The sequence below is a fragment of the Bufo bufo genome, chromosome 4 (genome assembly GCF_905171765.1).
Source record: "Bufo bufo chromosome 4, aBufBuf1.1, whole genome shotgun sequence".
NCBI lineage: Eukaryota > Metazoa > Chordata > Amphibia > Anura > Bufonidae > Bufo > Bufo bufo.
In genome coordinates, this window is record NC_053392.1 from 80,981,200 (window position 1) to 81,005,453 (window position 24,254).

A 24,254-nucleotide genomic window follows, 5' to 3' on the forward strand; every position below is an offset into this window, starting at 1 on the left:
TCCTCCTTCCCACAATGCACCCTGCTGCCTCCCAGGAGGCGGAGGACCAAGGCGGTCGCCGTTTTTTTTTTTATGGGCGGGAACAGTGGGAGTACTGGGAGGAGTCTGGAGTGAAGGAGGCTGAACCTAGGCCTGTGCCCGGGCATCCCTGTCCATATGGTGGATGCTAGAATGGAATTGTTAGAAGGAAGGTTGTGACGTCGCTGGTCACCTGCTCCTTCATGGTCACATGACCAAATGTGGGCAGTGCTGGGAAACACCGACTGCGAGAGCTTGTGGAAGGAGGCGGGGCTGTGTTCCCGCAAGCTCCTGCAGTCGGTGTTTGCCAGCACTGCCCACATTTGGTCATGTGACCATGAAGGAGCAGGTGACCAGCGACGTCACAACCCTCCTCCGGAGAGACTGGCAGGAAGACTGCGGGGACAGGCGGCAGCGGTGCCAGGAGGTCAGTCCGTGCTATGTTCTCTCCTCAGGTGACATGTTATATGTAAGGCCAGGGGTAGGACATGTATGTATATTGTATGTCCGGAGATACAGGTGACATACTACTGGTAGGTGGAAATTTGCAGGTGGCATGTTCTGGCTCCATGGGTTTGGACATGTGTCATGTATGTAACCAGTCCGTGTGTGGAGACATGAGAAGCGCATGTAATGAGTCTGAGGGGTTAGGACACGTTACATGGATGTGCTCCATAGGACATGTAATATGTATGTACATTCTGTATTGAGGAGCTGTAGGTGACTTGTCACATGAATGTAATCACCATGTATGCACAGGTTAGGTCATGTTCTCCTTCCTAAGTCCTCAGGTACATGGGTTGGGACATGTACTGTGTATGTATGGAGGGATAGGTGACATATATGTATGAGCTTAGGTGATATGTTACATATATGTGCTTAGTGCACAGGTGATGAGATATCATATGTACGTGCTAGTTCTCTAGGTGACATCTACAACTCTGTTTATGTGAAGTGACAGATTACATATATGTTCTCAGACGTTATACTGTATGGGGGCAGCCACAAGGAGATGTTATACTGTATGGGGGCAGCCACAAGGAGATGTTATACTGTATGGGGGCAGCCACAAGGAGACGTTATACTGTATGGGGGCCACAAGGAGACATTACACTGTATGGGGCAGCCACAAGGAGACGTTACACTGTATGGGGCAGCCACAAGGAGACGTTACACTGTATGGGGCAGCCACAAGGAGACGTTACACTGTATGGGGCAGCCACAAGGAGACGTTACACTGTATGGGGCAGCCACAAGGAGACGTTACACTGTATGGGGCAGCCACAAGGAGACGTTACACTGTATGGGGCAGCCACAAGGAGACGTTACACTGTATGGGGCAGCCACAAGGAGACGTTACACTGTATGGGGCAGCCACAAGGAGACTTTATACTGTATGGGGCAGCCACAAGGAGACGTTATACTGTATGGGGCAGCCACAAGGAGACGTTATACTGTATGGGGGGCAGCCACAAGGAGACGTTATACTGTATGGGGGGCAGCCACAAGGAGACGTTACACTGTATGGGGGGCAGCCACAAGGAGACGTTATACTGTATGGGGCAGCCACAAGGAGACGTTACACTGTATGGGGGGCAGCCACAAGGAGACGTTACACTGTATGGGGGGCAGCCACAAGGAGACGTTACACTGTATGGGGGGCAGCCACAAGGAGACGTTACACTGTATGGGGCGGCCACAAGGAGACGTTATACTGTATGGGGCGGCCACAAGGAGACATTATACTGTATGGGGGGGGCCACAAGGAGACATTATACTGTATGGGGGGGGGCCACAAGGAGACGTTACACTGTATGGGGGCAGCCACAAGGAGATGTTATACTGTATGGGGGCGGCCACAAGGAGACGTTATACTGTATGGGGGCAGCCACAAGGAGATGTTATACTGTATGGGGGCGGCCACAAGGAGACGTTATACTGTATGGGGCGGCCACAAGGAGACGTTATACTGTATGGGGCGGCCACAAGGAGACGTTATACTGTATGGGGCGGCCACAAGGAGACGTTATACTGTATGGGGGCAGCCACAAGGAGATGTTATACTGTATGGGGGCGGCCACAAGGAGACGTTATACTGTATGGGGCAGCCACAAGGAGACGTTACACTGTATGGGGGCAGCCACAAGGAGACGTTACACTGTATGGGGGCGGCCACAAGGAGATGTTATACTGTATGGGGGCGGCCACAAGGAGACGTTATACTGTATGGGGCGGCCACAAGGAGACGTTATACTGTATGGGGTCAGCCACAAGGAGATGTTATACTGTATGGGGCAGCCACAAGGTGACGTTATACTGTATGGGGGCGGCCACAAGGAGACGTTATACTGTATGGGGCGGCCACAAGGAGACGTTATACTGTATGGGGGCAGCCACAAGGAGATGTTATACTGTATGGGGGCGGCCACAAGGAGACGTTATACTGTATGGGGCGGCCACAAGGAGACGTTATACTGTATGGGGTCAGCCACAAGGAGATGTTATACTGTATGGGGTCAGCCACAAGGAGATGTTATACTGTATGGGGGCAGCCACAAGGAGATGTTATACTGTATGGGGGCGGCCACAAGGAGACGTTATACTGTATGGGGTCAGCCACAAGGAGATGTTATACTGTATGGGGTCAGCCACAAGGAGATGTTATACTGTATGGGGGCAGCCACAAGGAGATGTTATACTGTATGGGGGCGGCCACAAGGAGACGTTATACTGTATGGGGGCAGCCACAAGGAGATGTTATACTGTATGGGGGAAGCCACAGAGAGACATTATACTATATGGGGGCCACAAGGAGATATTACACTGTATGGGGGCCACAAGGAGACGTTATAATAAAGTTTTGTGGCCACAGGCCACCATACATACAATAATACTTTACGATATACTTTTCCCGCGGCTGCTTCGCTTGTGTGCTCCGATTCTGACATCAGATGTCGGTGGGCGGAGATTTGAATATGGGAGCAAGGAGGAGGGAGAGCCGGGGCGGCCACTGCGGGAAGTAATACGTTTCTTATTTTGTCATCAGAGCACACGAGCGAGGCAGCCGCAGGAAAAGTCTCTCCAGAGACACCCAGTACTCACACAGAGTTCGCCACATACAATAGAACCGGCACGGGTGGGTGACGGACGGTGATGTCAGATGATGGGTGGAGTCTGGAGACTTGAATAAGGAAGGCGGAGCAAGAAGGAGCCAGGAGCGAGAGGAAGTAATGTGTTGGTACTCACTACTCAGCGCTGTGCAGGGGCGGGGGGGACGCAGATTTAGAAGTGGTCAGCACACATGACCGCTTCGATAGCGTCACAAAATACTGCTGTAATTAGGAAACAGCTATATCGCCATATCCCTGTTTTTTAATACCACAGTATATCGTAAACACCGGTATATCGCCCAACCCTATGGTCACCTGCCCACTCCCCGTTCTCTAAGACTGTCCTGCGTGATCAGTAATACATTACACGGTCATACATGTAGTGCAGACACCAACCTAATGGGTGGCTGGCTACATTCTTTAATCCGGCATTTAATAATCCAGAATGTCTCCACCACCTTCTGCACAGAAGCGCCATGTTGTGTGATCTGTCACAGGACCTGGTGCAGGAGGCTGAGCAGAGTGTGAACAGGTCTCCCCCATACGAGTTTATGTATTTCTCATAATCCAGAATATTTGGTTCTCCTGCACATCACCGGCTGTAGGCCTCGGGCCGGGCACTATGACCTCACCGGCTGTAGGCCTCGGGCCGGGCGCGCTGACCTCACCGTCTGTAGGCCTCGGGCCGGGCGCGCTGACCTCACCGGCTGTAGGCCTCGGGCCGGGCGCGCTGACCTCACCGGCTGTAGGCCTCGGGCCGGGCGCGCTGACCTCACCGGCTGTAGGCCTCGGGCCGGGCGCGCTGACCTCACCGGCTGTAGGCCTCGGGCCGGGCGCGCTGACCTCACCGGCTGTAGGCCTCGGGCCGGGCGCGCTGACCTCACCGGCTGTAGGCCTCGGGCCGGGCGCGCTGACCTCACCGGCTGTAGGCCTCGGGCCGGGCGCGCTGACCTCACAAGTTGTAGTTCAGTCTTTTTAGGATGCGTCAATAAGTAATACTTTTTTTTATTTTATTGTTTTATATATTTTTATATGTAAAATTGGGGAAGGGAGGTTATTTAAACTTTTAATATTTTGGTGTTCTATTAGGGTGAATAGGACTTTACACTCTCCCTGCTGCCCTGGGCTTTGTGCACACAGCAGCAGGGAGGTTACTGTGGCAGCCAGAGCTTCAGTAGTGTTCCGGCTGCCATGATAACTGATCAGAACCTCGTGATTTCACTGCTGGGGCTCCGATCGGAAGCTGCCACTGCCTCCAATGAAAATACCGAGGGGGGCGGCACCTGTCCGCAATGACTGTGAACGGCGATCCCGACTAACCCCTCAACCACCTCTGCGCCGCTCCATACATTTGCATTTAGGGGTTAATTATTTTCATTGATGGCGCAGTGGCAGCTTCACAGTTCCCGCAGTGGCGGCCGTCTTACAGGCCTCAGGCCGGGCGCTAACCTCTCCAACTGTACTGGGTTACGGCGACCTTACGGGTACCCCCCCCTAGAGGTCTAGGGTGGGTGTGTGTGGCCATCCCGGTTCCGCACCCCCCTGCAAAACCCCTTGGGCTCTCCCTCCCAGCCTAGTAGTTGAATGTCCATGCTGACACCTTGGGTGCCAGGGCGAACTCGGCCTCGGCTGCAAGTAGCCTGTTTTGTCTCGGTCTCTTGCAGGAGCCTTCTGGCCCGGAGGGACTGGGAAAGGTTTATGGGGGGCCCTTCTCCTTTAGGAGAGGGCCTGTGATGGACCGTAACCTAGTGCACGTCTTTTGTGTGGCACACTGCACGATTTTGTTGCACGGGTGTAGAAAGCACGCTCCTCGGGCTTAAAAAAATAGCCAAAAATAATGTCTGAACAGCCCACAGTCTGCCCTCTGCTGGCACGCTGCCTCCTGGTGGCTGGACTCTAGATCGGCAGGAAAAGGAGGACATCTCTGCAGAGCGGGAAGAGGGAGAGGAGGCGGTGGAACTTTGGACCCTGTAAGAACATCCTGACACTAACTAGCACTGTGGGCCACATGGCACGTGCCTGTTCTGAGTTCTGATGCTGCCTATCACGGAAATCCACACCAAGAAAATTGTGTGCATTGCTGGGATGGGTGCACTGGCTGCCCCAAAACTGGGAACATGCCATCATGCAGCCCAGAGTGGGACCTGAAGTCATGGCCTGCTGCTCTACGCAGGCGGACTGTAGAAGCTGCCACGTCTTAAAGGGAACACTGCTTGTATAGCAGCTGTGATTGATATTGTGGCACAGTCCCGTTCACTGAGACTGAGCTGAACAAAGACCATGTGACCCATGAACATGATGACATCACTTATTACAGAAACAGGTCCACACCCCTAGTAGCCAAAACAGCCCAAAGAATACAGCAAACTTGGTTAGAGTTATGCTCCGTTGCTTCCATCAGGGCCGAAGACATTGACTGAAACGGTAGGAGGCGTGCGCGACCACCGCTTTATTCAGACTTCTCACATTTGTGGTTGTGCGGCTCGGGGAAATTGGGATAGGTGTATCATGATTGGTTGGTGGGCTGACCTGTTCAGTGGATGGAATACCCCTTTAATGCTGTGTCCTCCTGGATGGGAGGGATGGACACTAACAAAAGACAATTCATAGTGAAGTAGTTTAGCGTAGCCATATATTTACCGGATGAGACCTGTGTTATGCGGTGGGCGTCTGCGGCCTATGGTTGTAGGGGAGATAACTGTGCAGTAATATAAATTCGGCATGCATCCTGTACTCTGGATCTAATAGAAATGGCTATACACCTATATAAAGCATGTTGTATAGGTCTACGATCGGCATGTCTGGGGCCTCCTTGGTCCCTCATCTCTCTTTGTGTTTTTATTTTATGGCGTCATTTTTCTTCTGTTTTTGTGTAGATTGGTGCCAGTGATGGGACTAAAGTCAGTGTGGAAGAACTACAAAGTTCTGATAGTAATGGGAGCGGGTCTCGGAGTTATACACTGGGGCTGGTATAACATGCAGTCAAACCCAGTCTTTCATCCTGAGGGGCAAGGTCGGATGCCATCCATTTTTCGATTTCTTTCTGGCAAGGAAACGGATGCAAAGGCCAAATAGTGGTGTGCTGGTGGTTTTTTAGGTAGGTGACTATGACTTCAGTCTCTGTTCCTGTAGCTCTCCAAACCCTTATTTGCAGAGCCAGACACAACTGATGTAACTGATGGCAGTAAGGTGCTGCCATGTGCAAAAGCCCAGCAACCAATTATGATACTAAAGGGCACATGACAAAAATGTTGCACACCAAAAAGTCACATGATTAAATCCCAAAATGTCTTAATATCCAAAACATGATCATGAGAAAAGTTAAAAACAGTTTACACGGGACGTGTGCGGTAAAGATAATTAGTAAGCCTGCACCTCCCACACTATAGGGTAGTGTATTACAGGGGAACGAGTATCAAATGCCTAAATCAGACTAAAAATAATAAAGTGAAAGCTACGAGTTCAACAACTCTATGACATCAATAATGCCAGGTGCTATGCGCCTGAGCGAGAAATGCAACAACGTCTGCAAACATCAGTCCTAAAAGTAATATAAAAACATCCAAATTGGTCATACCTAGGGATGAGCGAATTTCATATTTTGAAGTTTGTCGTGTGCGGGTTCGTGTTGCGGTATTTACTGAATTACGTTGTTGATTCCGTTACCACAGACTATGACGGGATGCCTTTAGAGGCATTCCGTTATTCATTCCACCATAATAGAAGTCTATGGGCTGCAAAACGGATCCGTCCGGTTTACGTTCTGCTGGAGTCCTCTCCTGCATAACGCAAATCGGACGGATTCATTATGCAGGCCGTAGACTTCTATTATGGTACCTTGGAACCGAAGCCGAATTCGGTTACAAGGTTTTTCACTTTAATAATCAATTACAGAAGTTGGTGAATAAAGTCGTGCGCAACTCGGTGAATAACGGACTTTGCCTCATCGGAGGCAGTACATTCTAATGCTGTATGGAGAAGGATCTCCGTACAGTATTACAACAAATTTTTTTAGAGAAGTGACTTCGGATGTAGCATCCGAAGTTGTTTCGCTCATCTTTACTCGCAGTCACTGACTTGTGAATGAGACTTTACTGCGTAACCTGTTTTTAGCTTTACTTGTGAATACGTTTTGGGATTTAATCATGTGACTTTTTGGTGTACGTTGTTTGTTTTATGTGCCCTGGTTCCATGTGAGGTACAAGGCAGGCTTTAGCTTTGTTAAAAAGGTATAGCCATGTACTATATGATGTCTGATTTTCATCTTTTACATCAATTGTGGCTGAACCCCTTTAAGCAGCTGATCTGTAGGGCACCCTCTGTTAGACTCGATCCACATCTACATTGGATGCTCCAATGCCCATAGTCACCAATGAAACATGTCACCAATGTTCTACATTTTTAGGATGAGTTTGAGATTTGAATCTGAATTTGTATTTGACTTTAATTGCAATGTTTGCTTTCCAGATTGTGGAGCTGCTCTTCTTGACCTGGGAGACATGAAGCAGAAATCGTTTTTGAGGAGGAACTGGCTGTGGGTTGCTGGGATCTCCTTTCTAGGCATCCACTTTGGGACATATTTTATTCAGAGGGTGGCAAAGAGTTCTGCTAAAGAAACCATGGCGGTCAAAGACACTCGAAGCGGCAACTGACAACTGATAATTCACTTATGTTGAGTACTTGTCAGCTAACCTTTCCCGCTGTTGGTGTGAGCTTAATAAATGATGTGATTTTTAAATCCTAACCTGATTTATTTTCTTGAGGAGTAGGAATTCTTACATGGTCACAATGGAAAGAGTTGAACAGAAAAATCCATCACGGTGCACAGCCGGGCCCTTCACCGGTGCATCACTGCGGGAAGCACTGAGTGTGATACGGATGATGGTGGCATCATGCTATGGCCCGTATGGAAGACTGAAGCAGATTCACAATGGTAGTGGGGGAGGTGTTACTACGACGTCACAGTCCGCGGCCTTACTCGGTGGAATGTCCCTCAGCCACCCTGCGTTGCAGCTACTTGTCGCCTCCATCCGTAATCATATCTCCGCCTTCAGTGATTGTGGACTCTTTGCAGCAATCCTCTGTTGCGGCCTGATCGACAGGTGCCTGAGTTTACCCGTTTCAGCCCACAAGGTGATAAAATTAAACAAGAGGCTTTTGGACACCTCCTTGAGTTACTTGAAGTCTGAGGACTGCGCTTGCAAAATCAACGTCGACTTCACCCACAGCAAATCAATTCTTGATTTTACCCGGTCCGTACTCAGTAGCAAACCAGCATGCATGATGACGGTAAAAGAAGTAGATTACGTGAGCCTCCTGATTGTAAAAGCTTTTCTCCACAAAGTCCCCGATGAGTCCTGTCCCGGTCAGCTTTTAGGAAGAACTCTGTTCGTAACGGTCGAAGGCCCAAGTGTAATGGAGTCCGCCTTTATTCCCGGAGTGCTCATTGAAGAGCCAGCCTGGAGCAGAGTGAGGCCTTCTTCAGGCCTACCCTCCACCAATATTAAGCTAGCCTTATTTTCCATGTCCTTATGTGGAGAACTTGGTGATACTGGAGAGGGCACTATGGAGGTTATGGTCGGCGTAGATCCAGAAAATGTCATGTTGGAGCAGTTGATGGTTTTAGGGAAACGGTTAGTGGATGATCACGTGCAAATGGTGTTGTGTCAAAAAGTGATCCACCCATCGCTGAAACAGTACCTGAAGGAACACGGTGTCCTTGAGGTGGACAGATTAGGAGCTGCTCTTATGGAACCTTTAAGTCAAATGACAGGTAATAATGTATTGATGTTTTACACAATGTGCTAGGATTAAGGTGTACCACCAGCTAGGGGTGGGCGATATGGCCTAAAATCTATATTGCGATATAATTTTAAGCATGTGCGATATGCGATATATATTGCGATATATTGTTTTCTATATTTGGGGGGGCGTGTTTAAACTTTTTTTTACTTTTTATTTAATAACTATTAGTCTCCTTAAGGGCTAGAACGTAGAACCCTTGTCATATTCACCCTAACAGAGCTCTATTAGGGTGAATAGGACTTTACACTCTCCCTGCTGCCCTGTGCTTTGTGCACACAACAGCAGGGAGCTGATCCCCCTCCCCAGATCCCCCCCCTCCCCTAAACGGTGCCATCCACAGATCCCCCCTCCCCTAAACGGTGCCATCCCCAGATCCCCCCCTCCCCTAAACGGTGCCATCCACAGATCCACCCCCCCTCCCCTAAACGGTGCCATCCACAGATCCACCCCCCCTCCCCTAAACGGTGCCATCCACAGATCCACCCCCCCTCCCCTAAACGGTGCCATCCACAGATCCACCCCCCCTCCTCTAAACGGTGCCATCCACAGATCCACCCCCCCTCCTCTAAACGGTGCCATCCACAGATCCCCCCCCCTCCCCTAAACGGTGCCATCCACAGATCCCCCCCCCTCCCCTAAACGGTGCCATCCACAGATCCCCCCCCCTCCCCTAAACGGTGCCATCCACAGATCCCCCCCCTCCCCTAAACGGTGCCATCCACAGATCCCCCCCCTCCCCTAAACGGTGCCATCCACAGATCCCCCCCCCCTCCCCTAAACGGTGCCATCCACAGATCCCCCCCCCCCCTCCCCTAAACGGTGCCATCCACAGATCCCCCTCCCCTAAACGGTGCCATCCACAGATTCCCCCCCCCCCCTAAACGGTGCCATCCACAGATTCCCCCCCCCCCTAAACGGTGCCATCCACAGATTCCCCCCCCCCCTAAACGGTGCCATCCACAGATTCCCCCCCCCCCCCTAAACGGTGCCATCCACAGATCCCCCCCCTCCCCTAAACGGTGCCATCCACAGATCCCACAAATCAAATTGGCTTCTCAGGAGATATATATGTTAAAGGCATCTCATTCAGTAGTACTGCCTATATATGCCTTTAACATATATATCTCCTGAGAAGCCAATTTGATTCTAAAGGGTTAATTTAATTCATCCTGTAATCTAAACTCTGTGTCATCTGTCCCTTCTCTTATCTCTCTGCTCCTTATCACTGCTGCAACAAGATCCACAGCCTCAGTGTGACCTGTTCTAGTGACTCCCGGCTCTTTTAACTCAATGAATGGAATGAGTCACTGACTGAGTCGGATCTTTAGATTCTTGTGACTCATTCGATTCATTTAGACTCCCTGACCCTGTACTACTCCGAGGACTCGAGTCAGAGCTGCTACTGTGCTGTGCTGGCCTCGCCCCCTCAGCTCTGGTCGGTGATTGGTTGGTGGGCGGGGAGGGGTGGGGCTGGCAGAAGCATCTCTTCCACTCTAAGATCATATTACTGACTCCTCCCCAGTCCCTCCCTCAGGCTCCTGCTGCCAGCGTGAGGTGAGCTGTATTGTCTGTGTGCTGTGATGAGCCGATTCAAACGGATCGGATCAATCGACTCCTCCGGTTCACTGAACTGAATCGATTCAAATGAACGATTCGTTCATGAACCGGACATCACTAGTTACCGGAGCTAAGACCTAGTAAGGTATACAGTAAAGAGATCACCAATTAATAAAGTTAAAGTTACTGATTAGTTTTTAAATGTTCTACTGTCAGCGGCGTGGCCCTGTATGTTCTAACCCCCAGGCAAGCGTCCCTGTCACCATGGGAACGCCTGGGGGTTAGAATATACCATCGGATTTGAGTTTTCACGCGCTCACTGAGATCGTGAAAACTCAATGATTTACTGTCAGTCCCTCCCCTCCTCCTCTTGTCATTGGTGGTCAGCGGCAGCCGCGCACAGAGGGGAGGGAGGGACTCTCTCCTTCTCCACTGTGCCGGCTAAGGATCATATCGCGGTCCGGCGATATAGGCGATATGCTCAAAATCCATATCGTGGCACAAATTTATATCGCATATCGCCTATATCGTCTATATCGCCCACCCCTACCACCAGCTACCACTGACATGCCTAAAGTTATTTCTGGAGAGGGTCCATGTCTTATATATCAGTAGTTCTTCACCACTGGAGATGGATTGCATTAAATGGGATGTACAGGACTAGAAGAGCTTTGCTGCAAAACAGTGCCACACCCGTCCGCAGGTCCAGTGAGGTATTGCAGCCCATTCCTTTTCGATTCAGTATCACAACCAGTGAGTTAGGCAATTTTACTGCTTCATGCAAACTTTGTATTTTACTTTACTAGAGAATAATTGGAAGTTATACATCGTACTGAAGTGATAAAATGAACTTCAGGTTCAATTAGTTAACTCCAGTATTACATCCTTATTAGGGTTAAATGGGTTGTCCAAAAATCTCAGACGACCCCCTACAATGTTTTAAATAAAAATAAAAAAAATTACCAGTTTCTCCAGTTCCATTTTATCCAACACTCCCCGGTACTCCTGCTGCAGCCAATCGCTGTCCTCCATTATAGACTGATAAAGACAGTGATTGGCTGCAGCACTTGCGTGTTCTATCCGGGCAAACAAACAGCATTGGGGAGTGCTGCAGAGAACAGCACTGGAGAAGCGGGAAAATATGCTATTTTTATTTTAGGCCATTGTAGGGGTTGTCTGAGATTTTTAATTGACTCGATCAACCCTATTAAACCAGATATAATGCCTGGTGGGGTTGATCATGCTGAGTAAAATAATACCTTTCTTTTTTTTCTGTAGGTTCCCCTGCAGCAGAGATATTGTTCCTATATTTATGCAAATGAGCAATTGAGAGCACCAAGGGGCTGGCGTGAGCGCTTGGTGCACAGCTTACACAGCGCTCCTGTGCATTCCTCCCTCCCATTTGATTTTCAGTTGTCCATGTACAGCAGCGGACAATTGACATTTGACATTGAACAATGTAGCCATGTGAAGCTTCCAGTCCACAAAACATATACATGTGAATTATCTAACTGAGCTGATAGTCCTCCTGTATGACCTATATATAAATGACTGCCGCTTACACTGAGTTCTGTGTGCTCGCACCTGCCTCGATTGGGCTTAGTAACCTGACGCATGTGCAGTGGAGCAGATGCTGCTTTCTGGTTGAACACAACCTAAGGGCTGTATTACACTGGCAGATGAGCCTTATCTTCCCGACCGTCGCCTGCTCGTCGGTGAAGAAGATCCCTGCAATTACATGCAGCGATCTCCTCCACAGTATGGGGAGAAGTGATCACAAATGCCAATGTCCCCATACAAAATCATTACTTGGCTGCAGCAGGGTGTGATTAGACTGCACAATCTGCTGCTGGCAATGATTTTTGTGCCTGTATATAGGATGCGATTTCCTTGTGAATGAGGGTAATCGGTAGCTGTATTACGTGAAAAAAAGCTTGTTAGCGAAAAAACACTGGCTGACCCTCCGCCAGTGTAATACAGGCCTTTCTTGTACGAGTTATTAGGTCTGTACCGGTTTTAAATCCCCCGAATAAGTCTATTAATGTTTTACGTGTTACAATTATGTATGTAATTCTCTGTATTCTACCATTCTATTACAGACGCCCAGCCTATAGCTTCTCTCTGTCCGGTTTCCCACGTTTCTTATGGTAGCCTCAAGCAGATCAGTAAGTCGTCCTACGGGAATAAGCACTACCTGCATCTCCTCCCCTCTGACACTACTGTGTGCAGTATTGTGCTCTGCAACCGGAATGAGACCTCTGTAAAGGAGCTTACGGTAAATATCATCACTTGTCAGCTAAGCAGATTTTAATATGATCAGTGTTTTTTGTTCTAGTAAAAAAGGGTCAGGGCTCCTGTATCTGCGGTCTGCATGAATGAGACCGGGGTGCAAAATTTAAAATGTAAAAATGTTTTTTAACAGAGGTCCTTACACTATTTAGGCAGGATTTTTATACTTGCAAGCGCTAAATGTATTTTTCTTCATTGGTACTTAAAGGGGTATTCAGGTTCCACATCATAGGGAAAAACTATAATATCGCTGGGAGCCCCACTGATCATGAGAACGTGGGTCCTGTACCCCATGGGGACCCCTGAAATTATTGGGGCAGTAGGTCAAACACGCAGACTGCCGCTCCATTCATCTCTATTGATGGACCTGTTGGAAATAGCCAAGCGATGTTCTCGGGATCCGTGGGGATACCAGTGGTTGGACACTAGCGATCTGATATATATTTCTAGTAACTGGAATACCCCTTTAAAATGGTCATCCGACAGCAGATGAGAGCTGAGCCATAGTACCAGGAACGGCAGCGTGCCACTCTTCTGAACAAAATGATGAAGGGACCTTTTCACTCCAGAAAGTCTTCATCTGAATCATTGCCCCAAATTGCACATCCTTTAAAGAGAGTCGGTCACCTACTTTGAGCATCTTAGACCTCTCATATCACTTTATAGCACAGTTGCCCAACATAAAAATAGTACCTTTATTGTATCTGTGACACGTCAAGAAGTTTTAAAAAAATAAAAAATTCTCATGCGTCTCATTGGGAGACACAGAAGACCATGGGTATAGCTATTGACACTAGGAGGCGACACTAAGCAAAAAAAGTGTTAGCTCCTCCTCCTCTCAGCTATATCCCTCCTGCAGACATTGAGCTAATCAGTTTTAGCTTAGTGTCTGTAGGAGGCAGACCCCTGCGTTGCAGGTTTGCTGGTTTACTAATTTTGTATTTTTCTTTCTTTTAGTGGGAAGCTTCAGGCAGTCTGGGTAAAAACTGCCTGCACTCCCACCCAGGAGATGGGGGGCCAGGGGGTCACCCAAACCCCCTGCTCGTTCCCGCTCTTCAGAAGAAAAGGAGGGCCAGAGGTTCCTGTAAAAACTTCTTGTCTCCCGCCAGCTATCGGGTCACCTGGTATGGTCGCCGCCAAAGTCCCATCTGTTACCGGTGTAAGTACCCTCACCAAGGGTTAACACACAGAAGCGGGTGACCCGGCTGGAGCTGGGGGGCAGAAAACGCATATGGATATTCCCCACGAAAGCCTGCTTACCTTCTCCTGAGGCCTCAGTTTGATAGGCGTCCCTCCTCGGGGGGGGCTTGGGGATGGTGGATATTTCATCCCAGCGTTTCGGTCTATGTCTGGAGCAGCTTATATGAAAAGTGGAAGTATGGTCTCCTAGCAGAAAAAGACTGCCGGAGCCTCTGGTAATCGAGGCCCCGGCTTCACTGAGGCAGTTCCTAAGCTCCTGGCCGGTTTATTGTACGGCCGGGATATGTCGCCGGTTTGTTTTCCCGCTCCCTCCATGATTGCCGCCCCAACCAGTAATGCTTCCTGTCAACCCTGTTTGTAATCAATGCCCCGGCTCTGCGGCCTACTACATGGCATTTTTCTGGTGTGTTTGGGGGGCAGGAACTGTGTTCTCAGAGCGCGCTCCTCCAGTGGCCCACTGAGCTCCGGCCCCGGCCTACTGTTTAACACCTTCCTTGCCTCAGATAGCCTGTGGCTGGGGGAAAATGCATTGTCTGGTGAAAGCTCAAGGCTAAGTATTCAGATGTTGCTTGTTGAGCATCTCTGAGGTGCAATCAGCGGATGAACAAGCTGAGGATGATATGTTGTTTTTTCAGATAACTCAGGGAAGGGTTAATAGGTTGAGGGCTCAGTGTGATTCTAACAGCTGTTAACTCTTGGCGCTCCAGTCCTATTTTATGCTTAGTTCCCATCGCCCTAGAGCACTACACTTGGGCCTGTGGGGCAATGAATAGGCGGTGTGCTTGCATACCGCTTGCTGCATACGTCCTGTAGCATGGCCCTCCCTTCATTCGCGGCATTACACCACTCCCATAGTGGAGTATTTGCATTTACACTGGATACCATACAGCTGGTAGCATTACCCTCCTTCCATCAAAGGTGGAGTAATTGCATGTGCACTGGATATAGTACAAGCCTGTAGCATCACCCTCCTTCCTTAGGCTACATGCACACGACTGTGCTGTTTTTTTTTAAGGGTCCGCAAACCGCGGATCCGCAAAAAAACGAAAGCCGCCCATGTGCCTTCCGCAATTTACGGAACAGGCGGCCATTGATATAACTGCCTATTCTTGTCCGTTTTGCGGAAAAGAATAGGATATGTTATATTTTTTTTGCGGTGAAGTGAATGTGCGGCTCGGACACGGACCAAAACAACGGCCGTGTGCATGAGGCCTTAGGCGAAGTAATTGCATTTACCTTGGATGCGGTACTGTCTGTAGCATTACCCTCCTTCAATAAAAGGTGGAGTAAATGCACTTACACTAGATACCGTACAGCCTGCAGCATTATCCTCCTTTCTTAGGAGAGTAATTAGAAGAGTAATTGTGTTTACACTGGAGGCGGTACTGCCTGTAGCATTACCCTCCTTTTATAGGATGCTGTAGTACCTGTAGCATTACCCTCCTTACATAAAGGGCGGAGTAACTGCACTTATACTGGATGCTGTACAGCCTGCAGCATAATTTTCCTTCCACAAAAGGCGGAGTAACTGAGCTTGCATTAGATGCTGCACTGCCTGCAGCATTACCTTCCTTCCTTAAGTGGAGTAATTGCATGTACACTAGATGCTGTACTGCCAGTAGCATTACCCTCCTTCCATAGCGGAATAATTCCACTTGCATTGGATGTTGTACTACTGGCGGCATGGTCCTCCTTCTTTAGGCGGGTACGTGCACTTCCACTGGGTACTGTGAAGCTTGTTCCTTCCATAGGTGGAGTAGTGGCACTATTACCAGATCTAATACGTCCGCGGCATTCCTCTCCTTCCGTATTAGGAGTATTGGCACTTGCTCTGGATACTGTACAATTGGTGGTATTACCCTCTTTCCATAGAGGAGTTGCTCTACCACAGGTTCCTATACGGGCTATGGCATTACCCTCCTTAATTAGGCGAGTAACTGCCCTTCTGCTGGATACCATACGTCCTGGGGCATTACCCCCTCCACAGGCGGCGTAATGGCACTAATACTGGTTGTCATCTGTCCTTTCGGATTTCCCCCTTCTGTAGGTGGATTAGTTGCACCACAATTGCATATGGTAGACCCGGTAGCATTACTCTCCTATTGAGGAGTAGTTGCAAAAGCAGTAGTGCTTACACCCGTAGTGATACATCTGGTCGGGTTCCCCTCTTCAGTCAGCAGAGTGATTCTCTATCTCATTTTCCATCTTAGGCGGGACTGTAACTGACAGGCCGTTGACTCAACACGCTAGACGTCCATTCTCTGTTAGTAGGTGGAACAGATACACCGCTTGCCAGTTTCCTTCCTTCTCAATTGGAGGATGGCACTAGCACCATTCTCTGGGTGACTACTGCGGTTTGGCTTCATTGTCAGGGGGAGTCTCTCCTCTGGCCCTAGAGACCCCCCCCCCCCCCTATGAGGCAGCCTTGCGCTGGCCATGCATTTTATGGCTACTCTTGTTCCGTGCCCCTACTGTGGGACTCCGCCCCAGGGGAAGTATTCTGTTCATCGTCCCACTTCTAGGGGTGGAACCTTCTCGCTAGTTGTAGCTGTGAACGCACCTTTACATGTAGTGCATTGCCTCTACTTTATACTTCGGTGACAGCATCAGAGGACATTTCTGCAGGGGGTGGCGCACGCTGCCCCCACTTACCAACTTCCATTGAATCCCTGGACCTTAATCTGGTGGTCAGCGCTCTCTATTTGAGCTTTTGCAGCAGGTGTCTCTTTGCTTCCGGTCATACAAGGTGGACTTTTTGGTGCAGTCATTTCCATCCATAGAGTGTCGTAACTCGCGGCTTTGTCATGTCGGTCGCCTTTCCTGATCCTCCATCAGGACAAGGGAGTCCTTCATCCGGTCTAGTCCTTTCTTCCGAAGGGCGTGTCGGCATTCCATCTAAATGAGAAGATTATTCTTCCTTCATTTTGTCCGGACCCGTCTCATCCTCGGGAACAGTCGCTCAATACTTTGGATCTGGTGCGTGCAGTGCTTATCTATCTGTCCCAGACGGCATCTTTCAGGCGGACGGATTCCCTGTTCGTGATTCCAGAAGGGCCAAGAAGAGGACTGGCAGCGTCAAAGACTTCCATCTCCCGATGGATTTGTTTGGCTATTGTGGAAGCGTACCACGTTAAGGATCGGGCCCCGTCCTTCCGGGTGACTGCTCATTCGGCTCAGTGGGAGCGTCTTGGGCGGTGCATCATGGGGCTTCGGCCCTTCAGGTGTGCAAGGCAGCGACCTGGTAGTCTTTGCATACTTTTTATAAGTTTTACAGGGTGCACACCTTTGCATCTTCTGCCGCTTCTTTGGGGCGTAGAGTTTTGCAAACGACGGTTCTTTGATGGCAGGGGGGTCATAGTTGAGCCCACCCTCGGACTGCTCTGGAACATCCCATGGTCAATGCCTGTGTCCCCCAATGAGATGGATGAGAACTAGATTTTGTACTCGCCGTAAAATCTGTTTCTCTTCAGTTCATTGGGGGACACAGCTCCCACGCGGTATGTACATTATTGGTTCTCCTAGATAGGTCCGTCTGGTTCTTGATGTTGACCCATCTCTGAGTTTCTTATTATTTTCTGTTGGCTTCTCCTGGCTGCTCCTACTGCTTTTGTACAAACTGATTAGCTCATTTTCTGCAGGAGGGGTACAGCTGGGAGGAGGAGCTAGCACTTTTTTTGCTTAGTGTCGCCTCCTAGTGGCATTAGCTATACCCATGGTCAATGCCTGTGTCCCCCAATAAATGGAAGAGAAACAAAGAGTACAAAATCTAGTTATAAAGACATACATTTTAGGTCCTGTAAGTGCCCAAGGGCGGCGTTATGGCTGTAAGTGCCCTGGCCCTTCTCCGATGTGCCGACATAATTGCTCCCCCTGCAGTACTCTGGCCTGGAGATCTTGCGCAATCGCCAGACCAACACATGCGCACTGTTAAGATCGGTGCCTCTGCCCATAGTGGTTAGAGAAGTCCACATGCGCGGACCCGGCGGTGACTGGCGCTTGTGTGAGATCTCCAAGCCAGAGGACTGCAAGGGGAGCGGTTATGCCGTCACATCGGAGACAGACTCCCTCTAATCAAACGATTTATACTTGATCTGCCATTTAGCCTTTTGTATCAAGGTATGGTACTATTTCTTAATTTTCTTATTTCTCATTCGTGTTTTCAGCGGACATGTCACACTGCCGAGCACACTTTAAATCTTCTCTTAAAGGACCCCTGGTTCCTGCTTGGTGGAGGCTGTACTGAAGCACATATAGCTGCCTATATCCGGTATAAGGTGATTATATAATTATAAGCAAAAACTAAACATATTTATGTCAATCACCTTTAGAGTTGCTTAGCTGTGTGAGGTCATGTGACAGGCCGGGCTTGTAGTCAGAGTTGCCATGTTGTGTATTTTGAGGATTGAGGTCTGACCTCTAAGGCCCCTTTCAGGCAAGTGAGTTCCACGCATCTGACTCGAATCGCCAGTATGCGGCAGCTCCCGTCCTGACCTCCCAGCACTACCGGGGTCTTATAGCATTAAATTGATTTATGATGCTATGTAACCCTTACAGTTCTGGAATGTATTGGATAATACTCGCATAATGATGGAAATCAATATAATGCTATGCAACTCCGTCAGTGCTGGGATGTCAGGAAGGGAGCTGCCGCATACTGGCGCTGCGAATCCGATGCATTGGACTCACTTGCCTGAAAGGGGCCTAAGGGATCATTTAGATGAGCAAATCTTAAAGGGGGTTTTCCAGTTGGAATCAACATCTTTTTAAATTATAATTTTTGAAGGTCGCTGTAATGTATTTCTTTTCCCATTATTGCTCCTATTATCGCGTCTATGTAAGTAGCTTGGTGGGAGGAGATGTAAACTTGCTGGGTGGTAATAGGGGAGTGTGTGTGTGTGTGTGTGTGTGTGTGTGTGAGTAGCTGGTGGGAGGAGCTATAAACAAGCTGGGTGTTGATAGTAGAGTGTATGTAACTGGGTGTTAGCGGCAGTGATAGGGGAGTGTCTGTAACTAGTTGGTGGGAGGAGCTATAAACTAGCTGGGCATTAGGGACAGTGATAGGGGAATTTCTATGTAACTAGCTGGTGGGAGGAGCTATAAACTAGCTGGGCGTTGTTAGGGGCACTGATAGGGGAGTGTCTATGTAACTAGCTGGTGGGAGGAGCTATAAACTAGCTGGGCGTTAGGGGCAGTGATAGAAGAGTAAGTGGCTGTGCGGGGCTGGAGCTGTGGCAGAGAAAGAAGTGCATCATGGGCTTTGTTGAATACAGCAACAGGAAGTGCTACATACAGGATCGAAGTATACCAGAGTGATGGACAGATGGACAAAAAAAACATGGACAGATGCCGTCCATGTACGGGCTATTTTAATGGATGATTGTAGGGAAATGCAGGGGGGTCATCTTTACTTTGGGGGAGTCCGTTATTTAGGGTCTTCATTTGTTGGCCAGAGTAGAGGCTGTTACAGGATGGTTCTCCTATCTCAGTTGTGTCCAGCCAGTTAATTTATAGCTCAGTGTATTGTGTTACAATATGGAAACTTATGAGACCTGTTTCCCTCCTATGCGTTTTATACCATACTGAAGGTATAAATGGTGGCAGAGCCAGACTTATGAGAAAGTCGCCTCACTCTGGAGGACGTGTCCTTTTCTGTCCTGCATTACACAAACACCCCATTGATGTGACTGGCCACCCTGTAATGCTTTGTTTCCCCTGTTGTGGCGCCACAGGAAAATCGAACACTTACTGGAAGGGTTTTCTCCAAGGTTCCAGCTGAACGCTGGAGAAGTCATCCAAGCAGGAAGAAAGCTTGAGAACAGCTTAACTTTCTAAGAAGTAGGGATTGTACATAGCAGACACCCTCTTTAAACTTTTAAATGCAAGCATGAACTGTGTATATATGATATATATATGTGTGTTTGTGTGTGTGTGTGTGTGTGTGTATGTATATATATGTGTGTGTATACATATATATATATATATATATATATGTACTGTACATATATACAAAGCCTGTCCCAAAAAAAAAGTCGCCACCAAAAGAAAAAGCCTTTAGCTTTGATTACTGCATTGTTTCGATAAGCTTCTGCAATGTCACAAGATTTATTTCCATCCAGTGTTGCATTAATTTTTCACCAAGATCTTGCATTGATGATGGTAGTCGCAAAGCCTTCTCCAGCACATCCCAAAGATTCTCAATGGGGTTAAGGTCTGGACTCTGTGGTGGCCAATCCATGTGTGACAATGATGTCTCATGCTCCCTGAACCACTCTTTCACAATTTGAGCCCGATGAACCCTGGCATTGTCATCTTGGAATATGTCCGTGCCATCAGGGAAGAACAAATCCATTGATGGAATAACCTGGTCATTCAGTATGTTCAGGTAGTCGTTGACCTCATTCTTGGAGCACTTACTGTTACTGAACCTAGACCTGACCAACTGCAGCAACCCCAGATCATAGCACTGTCCACACAGGCTGGTACAGTAGGCACTAGGCATGATGGGGGCATCACTTCATCTGCCTCTCTTCTTACCCTGATGCGCCCATCACTCTGGAACAGGGTAAATCTGGACTCATCAGACCACATGACCTTCTGCCATTGCTCCAGAGTCAAATCTTTATGCTCCCGAGCAAATTGAAGCCTTTTTTTCTGGTTTTCCTCACTGATTAGTGGTTTTCTTACGGCTACACAGCTGTTCAGTCTAAATCCCTTGAGTTCCCTTCACATTGTGCGTGTGGAAATGCTCTTACTTTCACTATTAAACATAGCCCTGAGTTCTACTGTTTTTCTCCGATTTGATTTCACCAAACATTTAAGTGATCGCCGATTACGATCATTCAGGATTTTTTTCTCGCCACATTTCTTCCTCGAATACGATGGGTCCAGTTTTTAAAGGGTTTCTGTCATGGGAGAAATCGTTATTTAGGTGACTGACATTAGCGATGTGCTAATGTCAGCAGTACATAACAGTATGTTTGTTAAAGGGAACCTATCATCAACTTTATGCTGACTAAGGGCTGTATAAAGTAGTGACAGAAATGCTGATTTCAGCGGTGTGTCACACATCAGCTAAAAGTTAGTTTTTGCCGAGAACCAGCATCATAATCATTGCAGTCCAGGCCTTAAAAAGAGTCATGGCCACCTGAGAAGAGTCATGGTTATTCATAATCTCCTGCTCTCCTGCCCATCTGCTGATGATTGGCAGTAATCTCCTAGAGAGAAAGGGAGGAAACTAGGTACAAGCCTGTCCGTCATCAGCAGGTGGGCGAGGAGAGCAAGAATTCATGAATAACCATGACTATTCTCAGGTGGCCGTGACTCTTTTCAAGGCCTGGGCTGCAATGATTATGATGTTGGTTCTCGGCAACCACTAGCATTTCTGTCACTACTTTATACTGCCCTTAGTACGGTCAGCATAAAGTTGATGACAGGTTCCCTTTACAGTATGCAAAGTAAAATAGTGATGGAAGGGTTAAAAATAAAAATAAATTAACTCGCCGAGTCCACTTGATCGCGTAGTTGCGGATCTCTGTCTTCTGTAATGTTGAGCTGCCGGCTAAGGACCTGTGGTGACGTCACATCACATTCATATGTACCCTAAAATAGTACCAACAAAACTGCCACCTTATCCCGTAGTTTCCAAAATAGGGTCTTTTTTTTTTTTTTTTTCTGAGTTTCTACACTAGGGGTGACATGGCAGCTTAAAATTATGCCAGTGAAATCTGCCCTCCAAAAACCATATGGCGCTCCTTTCCTTAGGCGCCCTGCCATGTTCCCGTACAGCAGTTTACGGCCACATATGGGGTGTTTCTGTAAACTACAGAATCAGGGCAATAAATATAGAGTTTTGTTTGGCTGTTAACCTTTGCTTTGTTAGCAGAAAAAAATTTATTAAAATGGAAAATCTGCCAAAAAAGTGAAATTCTGAAATTTCATCTACATTTTACTTTAATTCTTGTGGAACACCTAAAGGGTTACCAAAGTTTGTCAAATCAGTTTTGAATACCTTGAGGGTTGTAGTTTCTAAAATGGGGTCATTTTTGGGTGGTTTCTATTATTATGTAAGCCTCACAAAGTGACTTCAGACCTTAACTGGTCCTTAAAAAGTGGGTTTTGGCTTCTAACGTCCCCAAAAAATAAAATTGCATTCACAAAATAATCCAAACATGAAATAGACATATGGGGGAGATGTAAAGTAATAACTATATTTGGAGTGATTACTATCAATTTTTTTTTTATAAATAAAAATGAAATATTTTTACTCCATTTGACCACTGTCATGAAGTACAATATGTGACGAGAAAACAGAATGGCCTGGATAAGTAAAAGCGTTTTTAAGGGCTCTTTCACACTTGCGTTCTTTTCTTCCGGCATAGAGTTCCGTCGTCGGGGCATTCTGAATGGAGAGAAATCCGTTCAGGATGCATCAGGATGTCTTCAGTTCCGGACCGGAAAGTTTTTTGGCCGGAGAAAATACCGCAGCATGCTGCGCTTTTTGCTCCGGCCAAAAATCCTGAACACTTGCCCCAAGGCCGGATCCGGAATTAATGCCCATTGAAAGGCATTAATCCGGATCCGGCCTTAAGCTAAACGTCGTTTCGGCGCATTGCCGGATCCGACGTTTAGCTTTTTCTGAATGGTTACCATGGCTGCCAAGACGCTAAAGTCCTGGCAGCCATGGTAAAGTGTAGTGGGGAGTGGGGGAGCAGTATACTTACCGTCCGTGCGGCTCCCAGGGCGCTCCAGAGTGACGTCAGGGCGCCCCACGCGCATGGATGACGTGATCACATGGATCACGTCATCCATGTGCATGGGGCGCTCTGACGTCATTCTGGAGCGCCCTGGGAGCCGCACGGACTGTAAGTATACTGCTCCCCCGCTCCCCACTACTACTATGGCAGCCAGGACTTTAATAGCGTCCTGGCTGCCATAGTAACACTGAAAGCATTTTGAAGATGGATCCGTCTTCAAATGCTTTTAGTTCACTTGCGTTTTTCCGGATCAGGCGGGCACCTCCGGCAAATGGAGTGCACGCCGGATCCGGACAACGCAGGTGTGAAAGAGCCCTAAAGTTATTACCACATAAAGTGACCTTTTCAGATTAGCAAAAATCAGCCTGGGATTTAAGCTGAAAAGTGGCATGGTAGTGAAATGGTTGACTGTGTATGTGGAGACTAAAAGACTGCAAGCTTCTATTGGCTGATAAAGGTCATGTGACCAAGCTTCTATTGGCTAATGCATTTTTGGGGTCCTAGAGAGCTGAGACCCGGTCTAAAACCTTCCCGGACACCTAATGTACCTGTGGGCCAAATTTCGACATTGTAAATGCGACTGTGCAGATTCCTTTAGCGGACATACATACATACACTCAGCTTTATATATTCGATATATATATATATTATTATGTTATGCCTATTTTCATCTTCTGTTTTCAGAGTTCAATTATTCACAGAAGTCATCTTGAAGACCTGGGATGTACAGCGTCTGAGTATAAGCTGGTGGCTGACTGCTTCTGCTCCTCATTAGAGGCTGTGGCACGAAGTTTGGAACACGATGGCGGGGAAACACTTACGGACTTACAGGACGGCCATGTGTGGTCTATAACTCATGAAGTCACTGTCGATGTTGAACAGACAGAAGCTGTACATGTGTGTGGCTGTCAGCTTCTCCAGAGGAGAGATGGTCTAACGTGGTCTGTTCTTGGGAGCCCATCTGAGCCGTTCAGCCCCCGGCATCGGACAGAAATCTCTCCACTATTATTAGCTAAAGAACCTCTAGTTTTAGATAGCCTCTCTGCAAAATGTAACGGTATAAGGGTGGCTGTGGACACAGCTGGTCTGATCTTGGATCTGGCATATATTGTTAAAGATGAAAATTAATTTGATAGTTTTACAAATAAAATATTTTATTTCTTTTTGTGGAGAATTATCACTGTTTCCTTGTGTCTACATCTCATACTCATCTACAGGTTCCTGCAGTCCACTCCATGGTCATATGTTTATGTATTTATGCAAGGAACCTGCCAAAAATACATCGATAAACTGGCCATATTATATCTTGTAACGACCATTTATGTACTTGGACAAAGTCATCTTGTATTATCTTTAACCCTTTCACTACTGGAGGTTTTTTCCAATTTTAGCGTTTTCATTTTTCTTCCTTGAGCCAAAACTTTTTTTTTATATATATTTCCGTTAACATAGCATAACAAGTTGTACTTTCTAATGCGACCATTAATTATGGCATACAATGTAGTGGGAATTGATAAAACAA

General features: G+C 47.8%; 1 protein-coding gene across 2 annotated transcripts; it reads left to right on the forward strand.

Moving 5' to 3' along the window:
- The first annotated feature begins 224 nt into the window (after positions 1 to 224).
- LOC120997374 (McKusick-Kaufman/Bardet-Biedl syndromes putative chaperonin-like) lies at positions 225 to 23,898 on the forward strand. 2 transcript variants are annotated; one of them, XM_040427427.1, is made up of 6 exons: positions 232 to 445; positions 6,005 to 6,225; positions 7,596 to 8,901; positions 12,590 to 12,765; positions 18,143 to 18,253; positions 23,417 to 23,898. In XM_040427427.1, exons 3-6 carry the CDS (start codon positions 7,908 to 7,910, stop codon positions 23,858 to 23,860), a joined length of 1,725 nt encoding a protein of 574 aa, XP_040283361.1. In that variant the 5' UTR covers positions 232 to 445; positions 6,005 to 6,225; positions 7,596 to 7,907; the 3' UTR covers positions 23,861 to 23,898. The 2 variants fall into 2 exon arrangements, with proteins under 2 accessions (XP_040283362.1, XP_040283361.1); XM_040427428.1 differs by lacking the exon at positions 6,005 to 6,225 and having other exon boundaries at positions 225 to 445.
- The last annotated feature ends 356 nt before the right edge of the window (positions 23,899 to 24,254 follow it).

Coding starts and splice junctions, on each gene's coding strand:
- LOC120997374 (XM_040427428.1), top strand. CDS start 7,908: ATGGTCACAATGGAAAGAGTTGAACAGAAAAATCCATCACGGTGCACA. Junction 12,766..18,142: donor CCTCTGTAAAGGAGCTTACG/GTAAATATCATC, acceptor TCGTGTTTTCAG/CGGACATGTCACACTGCCGA. Junction 18,254..23,416: donor CTGCCTATATCCGGTATAAG/GTGATTATATAA, acceptor TTCTGTTTTCAG/AGTTCAATTATTCACAGAAG.